This window comes from Pezoporus occidentalis, unplaced genomic scaffold (assembly GCF_034315485.1).
Source record: "Pezoporus occidentalis ecotype Australia unplaced genomic scaffold, CSIRO_AGI_Poc_V1 ctg122, whole genome shotgun sequence".
NCBI lineage: Eukaryota > Metazoa > Chordata > Aves > Psittaciformes > Psittacidae > Pezoporus > Pezoporus occidentalis.
This window is the reverse complement of record NW_026913016.1, coordinates 346,621-367,101: the sequence shown is the minus strand read 5'-3', so window position 1 is coordinate 367,101 and position 20,481 is coordinate 346,621. Positions and strand designations below refer to the sequence as shown.

The following is a 20,481-nucleotide window of genomic DNA, read 5'->3' as shown; positions in this document are numbered from 1 at the left end:
CCCCTTAGACTGGGGAATAAAAGGGGTCTGGGATGTAAATCACTGCTGAATGTTCTTTAAAGCTTTCCAGCCTGTGCCTTATCTAGGAAACCCAATTCTTGAAATTGTATGGGTACGAATGTTTGGCTTTGGCTGACACTGTGGTAGTTCATGGTGTCAGCTCAAGCAGCCCCATGTTGCAGCTCCTCATGCGCTGACCTACTGATGCCCCACACTGATAGAGGCTGGGTACTTCCAGGATTCAGACTGTGATAAGCCTCCCAGCTGTCTGGACAAACTTCCTTTGAGAAAAGCAGTATGTAAGCCTGCAGGCAGGGATGAGGAAAGTAACCATTACACATCTGCATTAAAAGGTTTTAATTTGGAGTTCAGACAGTTTCCCCCTTGTGACCAGGAGGAAACCATCACCTATGCTGGCAGGATCAACATCTTCAGAAACAGTCTGATTGTGATGCAAATGGAATCCTCTAAAGAAGGCCTGACCTTGAAGTTCTGAACATCTCCCTTCAATGAATATTAGACTTCCTTATAAGGACAGGTGGAGGCTGACTCTCAAAATGAAGAAATCATTCCTCTTGTAAAAGCTACCTGGTCTGCAAAGAGAACTGGAAAGGTCTACTGGTAAACCTAGTAAATACCAGCATTTCACACAGGCCACTCAACTGGTATGACTATAGTAAAACTAAAGAACTTAGTTCAATACATCGTATCCTGTTTATCTTCCTGCTTTATTATTTATAATCTTCTTGCAAAACTGTCAAAACTGCCCATGCAAACAAAGATCATCTTGACTGCCAGTCTTGCTCAGGGTTGACAGGGACTTGTGAAGAGACAATGTTAAAGCACAAAAAAATTCCTGAAATGTTATTCAATACTTCAGTTAAGCAAACAAAATCAATTCTGCCAGTATCAACTCATCAGCTTCACAAAGCTCAGGAGCAGGACCACCATGAGACTTCACTTTTAAAAGAGCCTTCCTCATTCAGAACTCTCTATTGTCACAGAGGAGGAGATAAATCCCTGACAACAGAAATCATTATTAATGCTATCTGGGATATTTCTACTAAAATGAAGTTTAACTGAAGTTAAAACACTTCAGAGAATTTTGTTTCACCTATGGTTTTATTATGAAAGGTTGGATGTACCAGCGCATTTAATTCAGATAGATGAGACAGAGACACAGTATAGGGTACTCATAATCCCAACTCTAAAAATAGCTGCTTCAGTACAGTTCCATCTTGTGAATATCTGAAAAAGGGCTAGAAGGAAAATCAACTCTGAAGCTTCAATAGTGGTCCAAAGTGGGACTGTTGCCCTCTTCTCTGTCAAGTCATATACTGTATTTCTTCAAACGTCAAAATCACTTGACTGCAGAATCCAACCTTGTTGCTGTACAACTCATAACCAGGCACCACCACCCTCTGGGATTATAGCAGAGGAGAAGTAATTACAGAGGTTGGATACCCTGGAGTGGGTATTTTAAGACTTACTCCTGGGGTCACACACAGTCTTACTGTGTCAGGAAACTGCACACAGAAGTGCCTTATGGTTCATGTTACTTATAGGACAATGATTCACATAACACTTCTTGCCCTTTGAACTCTCCAGCTAAGAAACAGAGAGGACACATCCCGCAAATGTGGTTCCAGCCTCCTACCAAGAGGGAACTGTCAGTATGGTTCAATTATGTGAGACCATTTGCAGAGCAAGCTGCAGGAGGTAGTTCTGTAATGGGCATAGAAGAGAATGGAAACACAAAACTAAGGTCACAAAACATAGTGTACCCATTCTATTTTTAGATCTTAATAAAATGTATCTTGCTAAATGTCTGCTTAAGAACAAGTAAATTGCATAATCCTAATTCACTGCTACAGGGTGTTTTCCTCAAAATAATCTAATTGTTTACGTGAAAGCCAAGAGAGCTTGTGACCAGCCTGTAGTTGTAAATGTGTAAGGTCAAGGGAACACCTGCACCACATTCACGTTATGTCTGAAAGATCTGGTCTCCCCTACAGGAGGCAAACTCAAAGCAGGCTTCAGTAAAAACTGTCACAAATCCACTGTAAGAACTGGAGAGCCCTTCCCAATATTTAGTCCTCAAAGTGTGCAAGCTCGAGACCTCTCCAATGAAATCAATGCAGACAAGAACTGGTGACTCTCAAAAGCCTACAGCTCTAGGTGATCCCAGTGGATAGTTTATGGAGGAGGAGGAAAGGGGTGAGATGTGTTAGCTTTTCCTGATGATTAAATACTGGCTAATCCTCATGCATACACTGTCTGGGACACCCAGCTTTACAAAGCAGCCATAGGCCTTTAGGATGGTGCTGCAAGGCATAAGCTCCATTTCGCTTAGGCAAAAAAAACAGGAGCTGGAGCTAGGAGGAAGATCAAGCATCTCCTCAGTGGAGAACAGAAGGAGGCACTGCAAGTGGACACTGTCTTCAATTTCCCACTCAAAGCATCCTGGATAATTAAAATATCCTCAGAGCTTGAAGGAATAATGGCATTTCTAGCCACAAAATGTTCCTGCAAAATATTTCTGTGCTAGAGGTGCTCATCATTTTCATCTCTAGCTCACACTTTTGAATCTTTAATACTTGGAAATTGCCTCAGGGAGGTAAGAATCACATGCCTTTTTTGGAGGGGGTTCATCTGGGGCATGGGAGTGTTGGAATCTAGATGCTTACAGAACAAGCCCTTTTTCATTTCAACTTTGTCTAACTGGTGATACATCTAAATCAGGTAATTTAAACCCAAATCTTTTGGCAGCTCAGACAGAGCAACAAGTATCCACTTCTCAGCAGACCATTAATTTCAAATCTTTGAGGTCAGTCTACTGTAATTTCAACCAGCACCACACAGGTATTTTGCAAGCACAATTTTAAAAGGCAGGCATAGTTTAAAATTTATGAGATTAAAAGCTGAGGGCAAGATTCCTCCTCCAGTTACATTAGCACAGAGTTATTACAGCTGACAAGAGGACCGGGCTGAGAGACACTAACCCAGAAACAGGAGGCAGAGACACCACAAAGCAGGGCACAGCCAGCCAAAATTGTTTCCCTTCATTCTCTTAAATATTTAAGGATTTCCTTCAGTAGTTCTCAAGGAGTTAGAATTCAATTTAAGAAGTGAAATTGGAGGAAAGCTGCCTTCTCTAACATGCTCTACAAAGCTAATTCACAACTGTTTTCCATAACATACCCTTTAACTACTCTGCCCACTGGAGAGAAGCTGAATGCTACATCCTGCTAACCCAGATCCTGAGGACCCCAGAGGGGAGCCCTGCTGCACCTCTAGAGTTACTCTAGTGTGCTGCTGGTAGGTATAAATGAGCAGTTTCCAGCTGATTGGATTCTGCTCTGAGTCTGCAATCTCCCCACAAGCACTATGCATGTAACATAGCATGAGGAATGCCATGGCACTGCTTAAACGTTGCTGATGGGTAGCACATGGGAAAAACCCATGAAGGTTAGTATCCAGCCACAGTCTGGCCCTTTGAACTGAAGACACGCAACATTACCACCACACAATGTTCATTTTGCTGGGCATCCCAAGGCTTCAGCATTATGTCCACATGATAGCAATTTCAAGTGGTCAAGCAAGGCTGAGTCTACAATATCTCCACTCTAACTGGAAATGAGACGCAAAATACTGGAAAAGGATAGGAAAGGAGGAATGGGAAGGCAGAGTGGAAGCAACAGCAATGCGTGACATGGTTGCACACTGGAGTCCTTTCAAGTTATTCCAAATCCTTTCAAATGCCTCTTAAACTAAGCAACGTCAGCTGTTCCCAAGGCCCATCATTAATTCAGGAACAGCAACTCATGGGTTTCATACATAAAAATCTGGCATTTATTCACAGAGTGGCTTTGAGAGTCCAATCCTCTGATCTCTTCCCTTCACAGGCATCTCAAAGGCTGCAAGTGTTTGGAGCTTGACTTCTCACTTATCTTGGAGCCACATACCTTCTGATAAGGAGTAGAAGTTACAGTAGTTCAGCTGACTATGGAGGAAGTCAGCAAGGGAACAGCTTACCAAGCTGCTTATTTCAGGAAGGGATTTTGGTTTTTTAATCCTCCTTGAAGCTTGTTTTCTTGGAAACTAAAAGCTTTTTGGAGAAGCTGCACATCATCTAAGCCTCCTCACTGAGGATCTGAAAGCTTTTCTCCAAATCAGAAATGGCAGAAGTACAAAACCCAACAAGTCACCCTGTATTTGTGGAGGGTGATGTAACCTTTTTCCAGTAGCATGCCTTTTGGTGGGATCTGGTATCTTTCTTAACCATCTTGGGGAAGGATATCCTTATAGATTAATAGTCCTCTACTGAAAATCATTAACAACTCTGTTTATATAGTCTGAAATGAATGTGTTCATTCCAAATTAAAGGTAGTTTTGCATAACAACAATCCAACTCATCCTGTGTCTCAGAGCAGAGGACTTTTTTGATAGGAAAATGGTAAACTTTTCACTTATTTCACTTAAACATTAATCACCATAAAAAAGGACACTGGTTGGGTCTGGTAGTTGAGAGTGCATTAATGATCACTGCAAAAGTACGGAAGGATTAAACTGATTTCAAGCTCAGATTTACCAAATCTTTTTAATACCTTTAAAAGCAAACTGTGTTCCCACTGATGCACAGCACTGTTAGTCTTAATGAAGAGTTTTAAGACTTTGGCTTTTAATCTTTGCCCAGATAAAATGAGCTAAGAATTTGGGGAAGGTACCCTGGACACTACCTAGAAGCTGTGTATTTTGTTACCTGTAGCATCCACCTCATTGTTACTTGACTGACCACCCTCAGCCCAAACCAAAATGATGCTACTTTGATCTCACTTGAAGGAAGGCAAACAAAAATCAGAGGCTGAGTGATAAAAAGGCTTCCAATGAAGACATTCTCAAATGCTGGAAGTTACTGTAAACCCCAACCTTTGCCTTAATTTTCTCTGGGCTCTCTCTTGCCCACCTTGAAAGACATTTTTATGAGGAAAAGGGAAAGTCTGCCACCTCTGCAGCTCATACTAGCTCACCTTAAACACGTGGAATGCTTCAAACTGAATGTTGGGGCTTTTATCTCGCAGCAAGTTCATCATCAGCTTCAGATTTTCTGGTTTGCTGATGTATTTTGTCATGATGGCGAAATTGTGTCGGTCCAGAATCAATTCACCCAGCAACTATAGACACAATTAAAAACAGAACAGTTTTTTAGGTTTAACACTTTATTTTTGAATGCAAAGAATTTTAATGCTTGCCTAGGAGGTTTCAATGTCACTACCTTTAAGAAAAAGTAACTAAACCTGTTACCATGGAGTGAGTTACTTTATGCCCAGTAATGTTCATCTTCTAAATACTACAGAGGGATCCCACGTATCAACTGGTGTAAGAGGAGCTGGTGAGAGCCAGCTAGGACAGAAGTAAGCGCAGTGCAGCTGTCCCACAAAGACACCCTCACTTCATTCAAAAGTTACATTAACACGCCTATCTGATCCCATCTGCAGGTCACGTCAGACGTGGTTGCTGTAGCAGCAAGCAGCACCAGACAAACAGAGACTATCACATTACTCTCAAGTTCATTTTAACCTACGTTCTAAACCAAAGTGCAGATTTGAGGTCAGAGGAGAAACGACAGTGTTTATTCCATAGAAATGGCCCAATGCTTCACCAGAGATCCAGGAAAGAAAAGACACAGTGAGCTCTTGTGTATTGTAAGAAGAGCACTTGAGCACTTATCTCTTCTTTTGTTAGAGACCACATGGCTGCTCCATTGCCATACATGCATCCTGCATAACATGGAGTTCAAACTTAGAAGGAAAGTGCTGAGAAACTTGACTTTACCTTTAGAGATTGTCTCTTTGTTACGTAATTCTCAGAATGAAGGAGTTTTTCATAATCCTCAAAGATCTAGAATAACAAGAAAACACAAAATGCATCTGATTCATGTCCAACCTCTCTCCTGCTCCTTCCCACCCCAGAGCAGCAGCAGAGGTCGCAGTAGTGCCACCATCTAACACATGACTGCCATGCCAGGCCCAGCTCTCGTGGCCTTTTTGTCTTGGCTGGTTATCATGAAGTGAATTAATGCTCAGGAACACTCCTCTTCCAAATACCACAGAGAGGGATACCGCATATGGACTGGATGTAAAAGGAGCTGGCGTGAGCCAACTAGGACAGAAGTAAGTCAGTGCCTGTACAGCCTTCTCTTACAGGAGGGTGAATGCCGTCAGGACATGTGGGTCCAGCACATAATGTCTACTCATACTGCACTCATGACTTGCCCTGTGAACTCAAAACAGGTGATGGTGCAGCTCATACCGGCATATGCCAAAAGCTCCTTTGGTGAGGTGCCACTGATTAAAATTGCTTGCCCAATGAGGGTCACCAGGAGCTGAACACAGGCTGGCTTTGCAGGACTGGGACAAGGCAATCTTGTGGTCCAGAAAACCGAGAGAGAAGTCTACAATATGTTCAAACCATCTAACAAACAACCAAAAAAACCCCAACACTGCTGTCCAAGATCATCTAATAAATATGCTCCCTTCCACAATTTATATTTAGAAAGTTCAACATTAAATAAATGCAGAATGGGGACTGTTCCAATGCAGTGCTTCAGTATTAAGAGGAAAGATTGGCAGAGACAGTAATTTTGCTCCAGTTAAGCTGCATTTGTGACTCAGCAATAATAAGCCTGATCTTTGTTTAAACTTTTTGGTAACCAAAATGAAAGAGATAGTCTTTGGCTCTTTCACTTTGGCAATGAAATAAAGAATAACTCGGGTAACATGAGAGTATAACCCACAGTGTAATTGCATGATCCATATCAGTCCAGTTTTGCTTGATTCCAATGGAATTTTTCTGACCTACATCTGGTTCAAAACTGAGGCAAAAAAATCAAAGTAAAAAACAGCAGCTAACCAAGGGGCTAAGTGCCTTAGGATGGCAAGAGGCACAGTCACCTCAGTCCCCCACTTAGGTACCTGTCATTTCCAGCTATGCTAAAACTTCTTCCAGTAACTCTTTCCCTGTGTCCCAAAGTATTGTAAATAACACCAGTACGGCCCTCCCAGTGCTGGAATATCACAAAACTGTTTAAAAACATTTTGTTTTGTTGTTTTTTTTTTCTCCCATGATCTATTTATATACAAAGTTTACAGTTCCATTTACATATGAGGAGATATGAAGCATGCAGAGAGGAATAAACCTTGCTTTTAAACTGCAAGTTCTCCTGAAACCTTGCTGCATGTCCCCAGGTGTGGGCAGAGGGGGATATTTCAAATGCCTTGTGAGGATTCTGCTTTAGTAAAAACAGTGTTTAGTTCTGCAGCCCTATGTGACTATTTTACCTGAAGAATGAACCCCCCTGCTATTGAAGGGGCACTTTTTCCAGCTAAGCATGAACAGAAAAAATTCTTGTAGCCTTTGTACTTACTGCATCATAATTTTGTTCCAGAAATTCTGCTACCAACAATTTGTGTCGTGTCAACAGGTCCTGGGGAAGAACAGAGAAAGGTTACCTGAGCGAGCGTGCTCATTTAATTGTTCCTTGAGTCTCCAATCCGTGTTAGCAACTTTTTACTAGATCCCCTTTTAGAAGATATTTACAATATGATTTCTATAGTCAGAAAGCATTTAAAACTAATACTGCATTGTGTGTCTAGTAGGATTTTAAGGAGAACTCAGTTAATGCTAACAGAATCAATATAACACTCTTTCTTTATACTCCTTTTTCCTTCCACTTTTTCTTAGGGTCATTGCTCATTGAGCACAATACTTACAATAAATTGGGGTAGGGGAAAGGAAGAAAGTATGGCGACACCTCTTATGGAGGGACCAGCTATGGTCCCAAAGCCAAAAGTGATATGGCTATGCTATCCCATAGCCGGAAATTACGCTAAGCTGAATCAACTGCTATTGCTCATCTCCAAGAATACAAGGAAGATTTAAATTCAACTACTGTATAAATACATTTATTTATTTAAAGCCTAAAAACTGGGCGCCAATATAAGCTAGCCATCCAGGCTTTCCCTCCCCAGAAAAGCTTCTCAGGGAAGTGGGATGAATCCTATTTGCAGCTCTTTTTCTGCCCAAGGTGGGCTTCCTGATACAAGCAGTAGCATATTAGACATCTGGATTGGATGCCTCCCATGCTAAAAGGCCAACTAATTCAAATTTAAATTAAAGCAGCCTTCCCCACAGAATGGGAATGCTGGTGCTCAGTGACAGAGATGCAAGTGTTCAGCTACAGAAGAAATCAAGCCTCTTTACTGGATGAATAGCTAAAAATGAAGTGGCCAGTTTGTGGCATTTAATTTTTATCTTATTGCCTCTTTCAAAACATAACATTGATCACAATAAATGCCTGATGAAGTCCATTCAAGTCACTGTTTTTCTGGTGGATCAGTTTCTGCTATCTTTTTATCAGTTTTCCTTGGTTTCCCTACCCAGAGACTGAAGCTGATGAGTAGCTGAAGCAGATGCACAGACACATCCTCTACAGCATCACAAATAAAAAAAAATCCTTTACATACTAGTCCTTTAATTTATTTTTGCCATCAATTGTAAGGGGAAAGTAGAGTGCTATAAAAGCCAGTATGCTTTTTTAATACATTCCTTTATGCAGCAGGACTGCAGTGACAGCAGTTTAAAAGGCTGAGTGCAACATATATGATTCATGAGCATCTACGCAGGGCACTTTGGAGGCAAGTACAACAGTTTTCAATAGGGGGCACAAATGGAATATAATCCAAAATGAGTTTTTCATAGAAAATCAGGAGAAAGCGTGGAGCAGCAGCATTCTATCAGCCCTCTTTGCAACTGCTGCTTGTACCCTCCACAGCTAACTATATCTCTAAACACAAGCTGAATTCCTCTGCATTTTTAACAGCTCTTTTTCCTCTCTGCAGCACACCTGGCTGAATTTAATTAAGAAGTACATCTCCAGATCATCAAAAAATCCAGTATGTCCCTACTATAAATATCCTCAGACTTTAAAGCACATGTAATTAAGCTCTCCTCTGGTGCATAGAGTATCCATGGCTTTCAGCTCTGAACCAGACACCCCGGTAGCAACACTACCACAGGGGCACAACACAACACAGAGGCAACAGAACTGAAAACATGAGCTCAGTAATCCAGCAGGAGAGCAATCACAGAATCATAGAATGGTCTGGGTTGGAAGGGACCTTAAAGCTCATCCAGTTCGAAACCCCCTGCCATGGGCAGGGATACCTTCCACTGGACCAGGTTGCTCCAAGCCCCATCCAACCTGGCCTTGAACACTGCCAGGGAATGGGGCAGCCACAGCTTCTGTGGGTAACTATAGCACTTGTTTTTACAGTATTAGAAATGAAGTAGCCCCATATTTGACAATTCAATCACTTGTACATCACTTCTTGCTGCTCCAGCTATTCAGAGTAACAGACAAATAGGAGGTGAGCTGAGAGCTGGTTTATTTCCAGAACTGACCGTGTATCAGGTGCTAAAGGGCAGGTTTCTTTAAAAAAAGGGCAGTTTATAGCTTTTCCTCAAGCATTTTAAAAAGTGATCTCTGATCCACGTCTGAGGATGAACTGCCCTCACACTCCTCTCTTTCCAGCACACGTGAGGATGTAGAATCCTATTTTTAAATCCTGCTAAAAATACACTGGGTTCACAGGGGACAGAAGTTAGTTCTGCAGCTGGAGATCTATGTACGACATCAATCCCTCTCTTTTGTAGGGAGGGTTGCAGCAGTGTGTGGTCCTTGCTGCAGTTTAAATGACCCTTGTCCCAGTCCTGCCTCCTGGTTGGGATGATGACTGTCAATCACCGCCAACACACACTACTGTCCTGCTTAAAGCAGGACCTGGGGGAAGGATGCAAATCTTTTCTGTCAGGCTGGGAACAAAGTGCAGGGGCACTTTTTCTGACCACAGACAAAACACTTTCCAAAAATAGGGTAAAATGCCAGAGACAGATTTAATCCCAGTTATGTTGCATTTTTATACAGCCCTGCACTGCATTTTTACCTGTTTCCATGCTCCTTCCATTTTCATAACATTTATGAACACCACAACAGCACAACTCAAAATAACTGAAAGATGCTGCTATCACTTAACAAATGGGTGGTTCTTCTCATCTCATTACTGAAGAATGCAACGTTATCTCCATTCTGCAGATCTTTACCCCATTCAGTAGGTTAGTGAGAACCAAGGCCAGATTTCAGCAATGACTCCCCTTACAGTTATTCCTAAAATCTATTGAATCATGTTTCTAATTAGCTTTGAGAGAAAAGACTAAACAATGTGTTTCTATGACAGCAAAGAACCCAAGGATAGCAGAAAAAAGGAGTTGCATCTATATTTAGAAGAACCTTTACCTAAAATGAATTTTCCCAGCTTTCTTAAATTATTTTTCAGAACAAAATTCATTTTCCCTGTACATTAAGCAACCAGTTTTGCTCAAAGACCATATTGGCACCATGTAGGAAAGATGATGGTCACATACAAACTCCAAGAAAACTGGCAGGCTTCACCCAACTTTATTTTCAGCACACCGCAGGCTCTACACAGTGCTTCCACCTACTCAGCTTGTAGCAGTACAGTCCTTACACTGAACCATGGGTCACAAAAGTAAGCACACAAATACTTTGTAAAATAATCCACAGGCATGGCATTAATCTAAAACTGACTGCTGCTCTCAGAAGGGACAGCAAAAATTACAAGGATTTCACAAGTGAATTTTAAATGATTTCTTCAATTTACTGGTCACGATGGGCAGTGATTTTGTCTCTGGGGCAAGGTAGGGAGAGAAAAGGTCATGTATTTTACAAGAACTGTATGTAATACATTTAAATGGTTGCATAAAGCATCTTTGATTGTCAAGATGAAGAACAGCAGTGAAATGTAAATCTGTACTGAATTAAAGATTCTCTGCTAGCTTGATCACTGTTGTGAATCCTGTTACAACCACACCAAGCAGTAATTATATCCTTTACTGAACAATAAAAAAGACACCCAGTTTAAAGGCAACACACCACCCAGCAATGACTACTGATAGAGTGTCATTTTTGACACTAACACTATGAAGCAGGTATCAAACAATTTACCTTGAATGTAGCAAAGGCATCAGAAGCTATATCAAATGTTGACATTTCCACATATTTAAAAAAGTCTCTGAACTGTTCCGAAAAAAGTATGATTTTGGCCAAGGGTTCATGCCGGATACACTCTCTCAGCATAATTCCACATCGTAAGGCAATACTTGGGGATTCATATCTGAAGAATGAAAAGAAACAGAAAAGATCAAAATATAGAAGAACGAGGATTAACAGGCACTTTTCTAGCAACAGGGAACCTCGTAGCACAGGGAATGCGTGCACCAGAAGGGACACAACAAACGGGTGGCAGCTCACAGCCACAGCACTGCACCCAGCTTCAGGACCTCAGCCCAAAGCTGAGGGGTGGATAAGGCTGCCAGCATTTTCCACCACAAACGTCTGTCTTCCCAAGCCAAATCACATTTTGGTGTAAATGTGCATTTCACGTCCTCTCTGTGGAAAGACCATGTAGAGTGCATAATGTTTCAGCAGAGCTTCTTCATCAATACAACATAACAATTTCCCTTTTCAGATTTAATGCTGAGCTCCTCAGTTCATCTGAAAAAAAATATAACACCTCATGACCATACATCACCTCCCACTTCTCTTATAGAGGATGTCGCTCTAGAATATTAATACCTAACAGGGAAGGTAGAAGGAGTTTATCCAGGCAATCTACATAGGATTAAGCTTTCTGTAGCTCTGAAGACTTTTTTTTCAGTTCATAAGGAATTCTGTCCAATCCCTCCCCTGCAAAGGCTTTGACTTTGTTCAGTATACAAGCACTCATTCCTCAAGTTACAATTCTGTTATGGCACATGCATTGCTATAGCCAGGAGCCAGCACACTTCTCCGTCTTGGAGAGAGAGGGGTAGGTAATTCAGATTATCTTCTATTTCTATAAAGCCCTGATTTCTTTAAAGCTGAAATTAACCTCAAACAAAACTGTTAGAAACATATTTAAAAAAAAAAGAAAAGACGAAATCCAACAATAAGAAAGGACTTAAAATGAACTTCTTCCAGCAATCTTCAGTCATGTGAAAGTGGTGAAGTCCAAGGGGACAGAAAGCATGCTCTGTTTCAATAAACTGGTTATACTATATCAGAACTGTGTATTATCGCCCAGAGCTTATCAGCATTGTTTTTCCTTTGCACAATTAATTCCTATCACCAGGCCAAAAGAGAAAAAAAAGAAGAAAAAACACAAAATGCCATCTGTGCTGTAAGTGAGTGGGCCCTCAAATTTACCACCAGCTTGCAATTTAAAAGAATGGTAGTGTTTTGCAGGCATACCAGAGCTGCATACTCAACCTGATGTCAACAATAGCTGGCTTAATGAAAAATGAACTACTATTCTGAACAGGCAAATGGAACTTCCCACCCTCAAGGAAATACAGGCACTCGAGTCCCTGTTTGTTTCCCTTTGGGAAACATTTGCAAACATGAATTTGTAACTCTTTAGACAACGGAAATTCGCGGGTGTCTCGCATTGAGGCATACCTCTCCTCAACTCCATTAACAGGAATACTAATTTTTAAGGAAAAAGAGGAGGAGTTGCTCTTAGGAGTGCAGCCAGGAAAATATTTAATAGTTGGCTAAGGAATATTTTGATTGGAAAAAAAAAGCAAATTACATTGTTTCCAGCACAATAACGTCTTAAAACATAAGTATCAACAGAATCATTCTTAGTCAAATGCTCCATTATCTGGAAGTGGGTTATGGACCTTTGGCTGTTCACATAAGCAAGGGAAGTTGGGTTTGGCTCCTGGAATATGCCTGGAAGAAGTTTACAAGCTGCCCAGTCATAACTGGCATGTTCTCTGCACCCACACTTACATGCAAACCCACCAGGCAGGAATGACCGAAATGTATTCCAGAATCACTGCTAATGAGCAATTAGTGCTCTATACTGACACATTCCCAAAGCAGAAGAAAATATTGAGGAGCTCTATTCAGATGACCTTACAACCTAAAGAGACCCCCACTTACTGACTAGTAGGGGCAACCAGAAAATAAAATAATGGACTTGAAAGATTTAAAAACTCTTACTATGGAGGCTGAAAGAAGCAACACAGAGCAGAGATGTATCTCAGTGCAAAGGGAACCACACTTGCATGGCTAGTGCAGAAGATGGTACAAGGTAAGGAGCACAGGCAGGAGATTTGGAAGGCATCAAGCCTGGGAGTCACAAGGTCTTGACAAATAGCTATATTCTAATCTGATTTTACACTAACTTCTAAAGCCTGGATAAACTCAAGGGCAATTCTGCAACTTCAGCCACAATACCACTAAAGCTTTAACTGCACTATGGTATGAAGAGGTCATCACAGAATAGATCGAGACAGTGACTAAGTACATTAGAGATAGCATGTGGCATGATACATATTCACAAAGGAGCTTATCAATCTGTCACTTGAGAGAAACAATGCAAATGCCACAAATTTCAAGCCCTTTACAGCCATTGTCCTAAAGTATTTTAAAATATAAAATAGCAAAGTTATTTCTGGGTTAATGCAATACACTGACACCAGAGAAAAAAAAACTCTCTCAAATCTACTGAGTGCGCTATATACATCAATCACTGTATCCATCTGAAATCTTACTCGAACACAAAGCCTGCACACAGAGAAAATAAGATACTATTAATGTAAGTCCTCATGCAGCAGGAAGGTAAATTAACCTACCAAAAAAGTGAAAAAATAAAAAAGTAGTGACCTATGTTTTTCTGAAGCTGAGAAGCTGGAAGGAAGTAGCCGGTGTAGAATGAATTCTAAAAGCTAAGAACAGTTAGTTATCTCAAGCTGGCAGTGCCGCTGGAGTATTAGGCAGGAAACATTGGGCGGGAGCTCTGATTCAGGATCCTTCCCGCTCAACAGCACTCACATTATGCAACAAAAAAGCAACCCTTTGTTGATGGTGTTGGAAATTGACTCTCAACGGGCAGAGGAAATTTTGTATCCAATAAAAGTAGAACAATGACAAACTTTCGCAATAGTCTTGTGCCGTTTCTTTTATTGTCATGGTAGAATTGGTATTTTTTGTTTCTCTCCAGATAATGTCATAGAATCATAGAATCATCAACAGAATGGTTTGGGTTGGAGCCTGAAAGATCATCCAGTTCCAACCCCCCTGCCACGGGCAGGGACACCTTCCACTAAACCAGTTTGCTCAAAGACGTGTCCAACTTGGCCTTGAACACTGCCAGGGTTGAGGCAGCCACAGCTTCTCTGGGCAACCTGTGCCAGTGCCTCACCACCCTCACAGGGAAGAATTCCTTCCTAATACCTGACCTACATCTACCTTCTTCGATCTTAAAGCCATTCCCTGTTGTCCTGTCACTGCATGCCCTTGTAAAAAGTCTCTGTCCAGATTTCTTGCATGTCATGTAACACTGAACATACAAGCCACTTTTCTTTCAGAAGATTCTCATTTCACATATTTCATTTAGGACTAAATAAATATTAAAACATATCCTCAAGTCACATTTTCAAGAGGTAGTGTCTACCATGAAGTGTGGGTTTCCCAGTCTCACAGTTGACTGCACACAAGCACTGCACACCACCAGCATGCAGCAAGCTGTGTGTTCAGGGCTCAGCCTTGCTGTAGGTACATGTTTTAAGTATCATTTATAGAGAGTCCCAGCAGCAGGACACAGGCAGGTAATGCAGCACCACATTTGACATCATTACACTGTTCTGCAGCAGCTGCTCAGGTACCACCAGGCTGTTCAGGTCTGTCTTCTGAACTACTACTCATTAATTCAACAGCACTTTCTAACAAGAAACTCCAGAAATGGCAATTCTGATACAGCACAGTGCTGCGGAGAGATAGCCAAGAAATCATTAACAAGGAGTCCAAGGACCAAACTAACATGGACATACTGCTCAACTCAGCAGGAATTTCCAAAACAGCACCCAAGTGATGCCATTTAAATCCTTCCAGTGACTCAGGTCACCTACAGCAAAATGTCTGTCAGCAGCATATATGCAGAACATAAAATCTTTACTATCATCTTAATATTCTCAGTTCTTACAGATGCCAAAGAAGATCTGGGACAAGATCCAAAAATATTTTTTAGTTTTAAGTAAAGCCCAGACATATGGCAGCGATACACAACGTGCAAAAACAAAATCAGTGAAAAATCGAAACAGCAAAGACAGAGAAAAGGGAAAAAATGATTGTACCTATCTATGAAATTGAAAACAGTTGTACAAGTTAACGAAGATGGAGAGAATTAAAATCACCGTCCTGAGACTAGTAGTTTGAGGTTTATATAAATGGTCAATTTTAATGAACAAATGAAACCAGAATGAATTTAACTGGCAGAGTGGTTTCCTCTCTGAGGAAGCTAGCAATTAGTAACATAAAACAAATAAAGAGTTTCAAAATTAAAGCTAAATCACTATACTTGTAAGAGCAAAGCCCAGCTCAGCCCGGTCGCCTGCCTAGGCTCTCCACTACCCTGCCTGTGAGGAAGGCAGCAAGTCCACACCTCCTATTGCAGCAACCAAGAGCTTTGCCACCATGTTCAACCATGAGCTCACAGTTCTTGAAATCCCTGGTACTAACTAGATCCCTCCATTACTTTTTTCCCTACTAAGCTGTGCTGGAATGTGACCAATTTTGAAGGAAATAACTATTTTAGAGAACTCCCGTGCCTATCCCTCTCCTGGCTCAGGTCTGCCCCTGAGAGAGGCTGGCTGAAAAGAATTTTGCCCTTGGGGCTGTAACTGTCATGCACAAACCTTAGATGGTGATTAGGTGTTTTCCTAACTCTGACTGTGGAGCAAATAGTAAACACGAATATCTTCAACCTCAGGAGCAAGAAAAGCAAGAAAAAAATCATTCTTATATCATCTTTTTGATATGCTGTTGATAGGCTGTTGCTAGTGTGACCATACAACTATTATGAGAATCCATGCTGTTTCATACTGATCAGCTAACAAATGAACTTATTTCTACATCAGTTATTTAATCCCAATCACATGTATTCTCATTTATTTAGGAAAAAAAAATCAACCAAAATCCTAAAGGTAAAAGAAAATGGAACAGAAAACAGTAGATTTCAAGGGTTTGAAAAGCAAAGCTTCTCACTGAATGGAAGGTGCTTTTAGTCAAAAGTAAAGGCGACAGAAACCTCAGGATTTTTAGGCCAACACTTGGGCACTCCTGAATGCAACTACAGCTGAATGGAACTACAGCCCTCCTTGGCCAACTTACCTTGGGAACCACCAGGTTACAGCTGAGCACTGACTCCCTCAAAGGTTAATGCTGAAAGTTGTGGAGTTCATTACAGAATTAATTTGAAGTTCACATGTGGCTACAAGGGCTGGAGAAGCCTGTCCCCCAAACACAACTATTCTTTTCATGCATTTTTGCTTCTATAACATAGTCGTCCAGTTTGACTCCAGTTATTTACAGACACTGCTGTAAGTCACTCCTGCAATGCTAAACGGTCTAAATGAAACTCAGCAGTCATCAACAATGCCACAGAAGAGTTTAGGGCAAGAACTGAAGAACAGTCATGTGGGGAGCAGTCAAGAACAACCAGCACATAATTATTCCAACATGAAGTTTGGTGAAGAAATAACGGCCAAATAAAAAAAATCCAGTTATTAAAAGTAGACAGTTAAATAGAAATAAAGTCAGTATGAAACAAAGTAAGAAAACTGGAACAACATCTCTTTTTTTTTGTTAACTAAAAGTGACAAAGCATATCAGCTGCAGTGCCAGCATGTTCCAGGCAATGCTGTTTAATGAAAATCAAATTAAAACACCCACCCTTTTAGAAGCATGAATAGGATATGTGGATGGGCACTAATGTATTCCACAGTAGGGCTGCGTGTGCCAATTTGTCTTCTCAAGATGTTGTTAAATATCTGGGAAACGTCCTTTTTGCCCTGTTAAAGAAGCAAAATATATCTTCAACTGGAAAAACATAAAAAAATAATCATTTACTATAACCTCTATTTAAAGTAGAAATGAAAATGAAAACAAGTCAGTTTCTTTGGGGGCGGTTCTCCACCTCATACTCTTGTGGCATTGAAGGAAGTCTTCAATGCCACAAGAAGGCTTCCTCTGTTGGGGTGGGTCTGAAGACTACTTATCCTGCCACTCCCATGTACACCTTTCTTTTTCTAAATGAAGATGTGCATCCTCTTTTTTCTGTCAAACAAGTCACTGGCTATCTTAAATAGCAGCATTAAAGTACCAAAAAAGCAAGCTGCTGACTGAAGTCAAACATGCTTTTGTGGTGCATAATTATTGCTCCTGCAGCCTCCAAATTTGAGGGTTACAGGGTTAAATTTAAAGGTGTGCCCACTATTTCACCATGAAAAATAAAATAATTACTACCAATAAAACAGCTGCATCACATACATGTCTCTGCTTTAGTCACAAGTAAGATCCTTCACTTTGTCATAATTTTTCCCTGAATACGTGTATCTACACAATCATGTTTTGCTTTCCTGTGCAAACAGCTTTTCAGAAGGTCTTTCCAAATTATGTTCTATTCAGCCACAGGGTTTGCCAATACATCTTGCATTAGAAGTCCTCTTCCTCCCCCACTGCTTTCTCCCACAGCCACAGGAGACAAATTGATGTATGAAATGCAGGGAGGGGGAGACCAGTTACTAACGACCAGTAACCAAGCCACTGAGTCAACAGCAGGTCACTATGCGCAGGACAAGCTAAAGCAAAAGGTTACTTATAAGTTGTACATGATCATTCATCTGCCTCAAGAGGAGAAACATTCCATGGCAAAGAACTTATTGAATGTTTGAAGCCAAGAAGCAGACAGTTTCACACAGAGGGAAAATCCCAGGTTTCACCTCCACAAACAAATCACTGCTGAGAAACACAAAATATTCTGCTTTCCTACTGGTTCCAACCCAACTGGCTTGGAGACTCGAGGACACGAGGAATTAAATAGGAGAATCAAGTCAGAGCAGGCCAGCTCAAATGCCTTTGTCTGAAACACTTCTGACCCTTGGACATTCTCTTAATTAGGCTAATTCTTTATAAAGTCATCCCATTCTCCCCTACCTTTGCAACACCCGTAACGTCTGCCTGGAATCCTGTGATCCCCAGCGGCTTCAGCAGTTAGTCCAAGACAAAATCAACCCAGAGAAGAGCTATTGAAAGGGTGAGGTGAAAATGGCCAGAAATTAAGTGATCCCCTCTGCTATGCCAAGTTTTATATCTGTTACTTAATATTAGGTACACTGCAGCATTCTGTGCAATAGCAGAGGTAGGGGGGTTGGAACTATATGATCTTTAAGGTCCCTTCCAAGCCAAACCATTCTGTGATTCTATGATCTCTTTATACATCTCAGAGAGGACACATGCACACACACACACACACATATATATATATAAACATATATATATATATATATACACACACACAATTATACCAAGTTTTCTAGAGACCAGCGATGGTGAAAGCCAAAGAAGTTGGTCTCTCTGGGTTCTTCTAGAGAAAATGGAGGCAGATAGGATGGAACCAAGGCAGATTTCCCTCAACATCAGACATCTATAAAGGTTGTAGGAAAACTTCTACTTGGATCTGCGGTATAATTTTGCCTTATAATGAAATACATATGGCTACTGAAGCACAAGATAAGGCATCATGGAGATAAAGTGGCTAGACAAGAACAAAAAACCTGCAAAGGATGTCATTATATAAGTAATGAATTGCATTATCCCTATATCATAATTTAGCTCATGTTTCAAGAGAAAGTAAGGGAAAGTTTCTAATGTCACCAGTCCTGAGCTTGTGGCTATTTACTGCTTCTTTTGGTGGCTTTACAGCTTGTGAACCTTTAGGCTTACACACAGTTACCAACACCTATTTTTTTAGTTGACATTTTCTGTATGCCCACTTCCCTCAGTTCTTCAAAGTTCAACAATAAATTTCATCCTTTAAATTTCAGAAATCCCAGGCTGATCTTGATTCTGATCTCCTGCCCAAACCCAGCATTAGTGCTTCATAATAATATCATCACCAAAATTATATCTTGTTTCTTGAGTGGTAGAAGCAATAAACCCATTTCTTCCACAGACATGCAATGGACGTGTACGCGCACCTGCCCCCAGAGACACATGCTGTAAGTATACCGGCAGGTGAAACATAAATGGGACAGGAGTCAGGTCTGTGCTTGTGCCTGTTTCTTTGTGTGGGTGCTAACTCTGGTCTCACTCCTCTAAACAGCCATCAGGTTTCATGAGGTCTTTGAAAGCACATCTTCAAAGGGAAGTACAGCTGTGCAAAACTGGGATCAAAGCAAGCAGCAGGGTTGGTGAGGAGGAGGCAGGGAGTCAGGACAAAACAAAGTAACCTACATGAACATTCCCTTCAGAAATCATATTTTCAAGTAATCTATGATTTTGCTTTCTACTATTACACACAGATAAAAAAAATAATGTGCATGTTCTAAAGTGAGGAAACTCTTGTTTGACAAAGAAACCTAAATACCAACTGTGGCCATCAACATAACAAAATGAAAGCAGAAAAGTTTATACACTGAAAAAGTCCATGGGGATATTAAGACAAAGAAACACATGCTCTTACTTTCCTCTTGTTCGACGGCATTTAGTTTCCACTGTTGTGCCAAAAAAAAGTATGTACATCAGCTCTGCTAAATGACTGAAAGGTTGTATCACGGAAAAATCTATTTTGCGGTAAGAGTTATTAGAATTGATTGTAATAAAAGTAATTCAGCAACACATCAGGTATTTCATTCTGTGCTGGTATTTGAAGACTGTGGGTTCAATATGTCCATACAGAATATTTTGCCTGACAAAAGCAATACAGACTGTCACATAACTAAAAAAATGCAGTAGCTTCCCTTCTGTGGTATATTTGCTAACAGTATCTCCTCTCCTTTCTCCCCCCCCCCTTTTTTTCTTAAATAAATAAACTACTGGATTTTGGAGGTTTGGGTTTGTTTTTGTAATTAAGACATTTAACGGTAACCAGGGGTAGCAGGAGAAGACAATTTAAAGGACCTCAATAAATTCTAACATTAAAAAAAGAAACCCCAAACCAACAAACTTCCTGACCTGAGGAAAAGTAAGAGATCTCCACTAACACAACTTGCAAAAAACAATACAAAATAAATAGAATCATAGCATGGTTTGGGGTGGAAGGGACCTTAATGATCACGTAGCTCCAACCCCCTGCCATGGGCAGGAACACCTCCCACTAGACCATGTTGCTCAAACCCTCTCCAACCTGGCCTTGCACACTGGCAGGGATAGGGCACCCTGGCTTTACTAGGGGCATGAGGAAGAGAGGGGAAAAAGAAACCATAACTTTCCTACCACGTCTCCCTTTCATTCATTTACAATATGGAAAGAAAATGAAACAACAAAAACTTCAGTAATAGAAGAAAACTTTCAGAAGA

At 40.8% G+C, this 20,481-nt stretch overlaps 1 protein-coding gene across 1 annotated transcript in view; it reads right to left on the bottom strand.

Moving 5' to 3' along the window:
- Window positions 1–20,481, bottom strand: part of CAB39L (calcium binding protein 39 like) — a 46,844-nt gene that overhangs the window by 3,642 nt on the left and 22,721 nt on the right. Inside the window, exons 5-9 of the mRNA XM_062607321.1 lie at window positions 16,856–16,974; window positions 11,084–11,252; window positions 7,427–7,486; window positions 5,836–5,901; window positions 5,031–5,174 (exon numbers count right to left, since the gene is read on the bottom strand). Coding sequence (XP_062463305.1) covers window positions 5,031–5,174; window positions 5,836–5,901; window positions 7,427–7,486; window positions 11,084–11,252; window positions 16,856–16,974 — 558 coding nt within the window. The remainder of the gene's footprint in view (window positions 1–5,030; window positions 5,175–5,835; window positions 5,902–7,426; window positions 7,487–11,083; window positions 11,253–16,855; window positions 16,975–20,481) is intronic.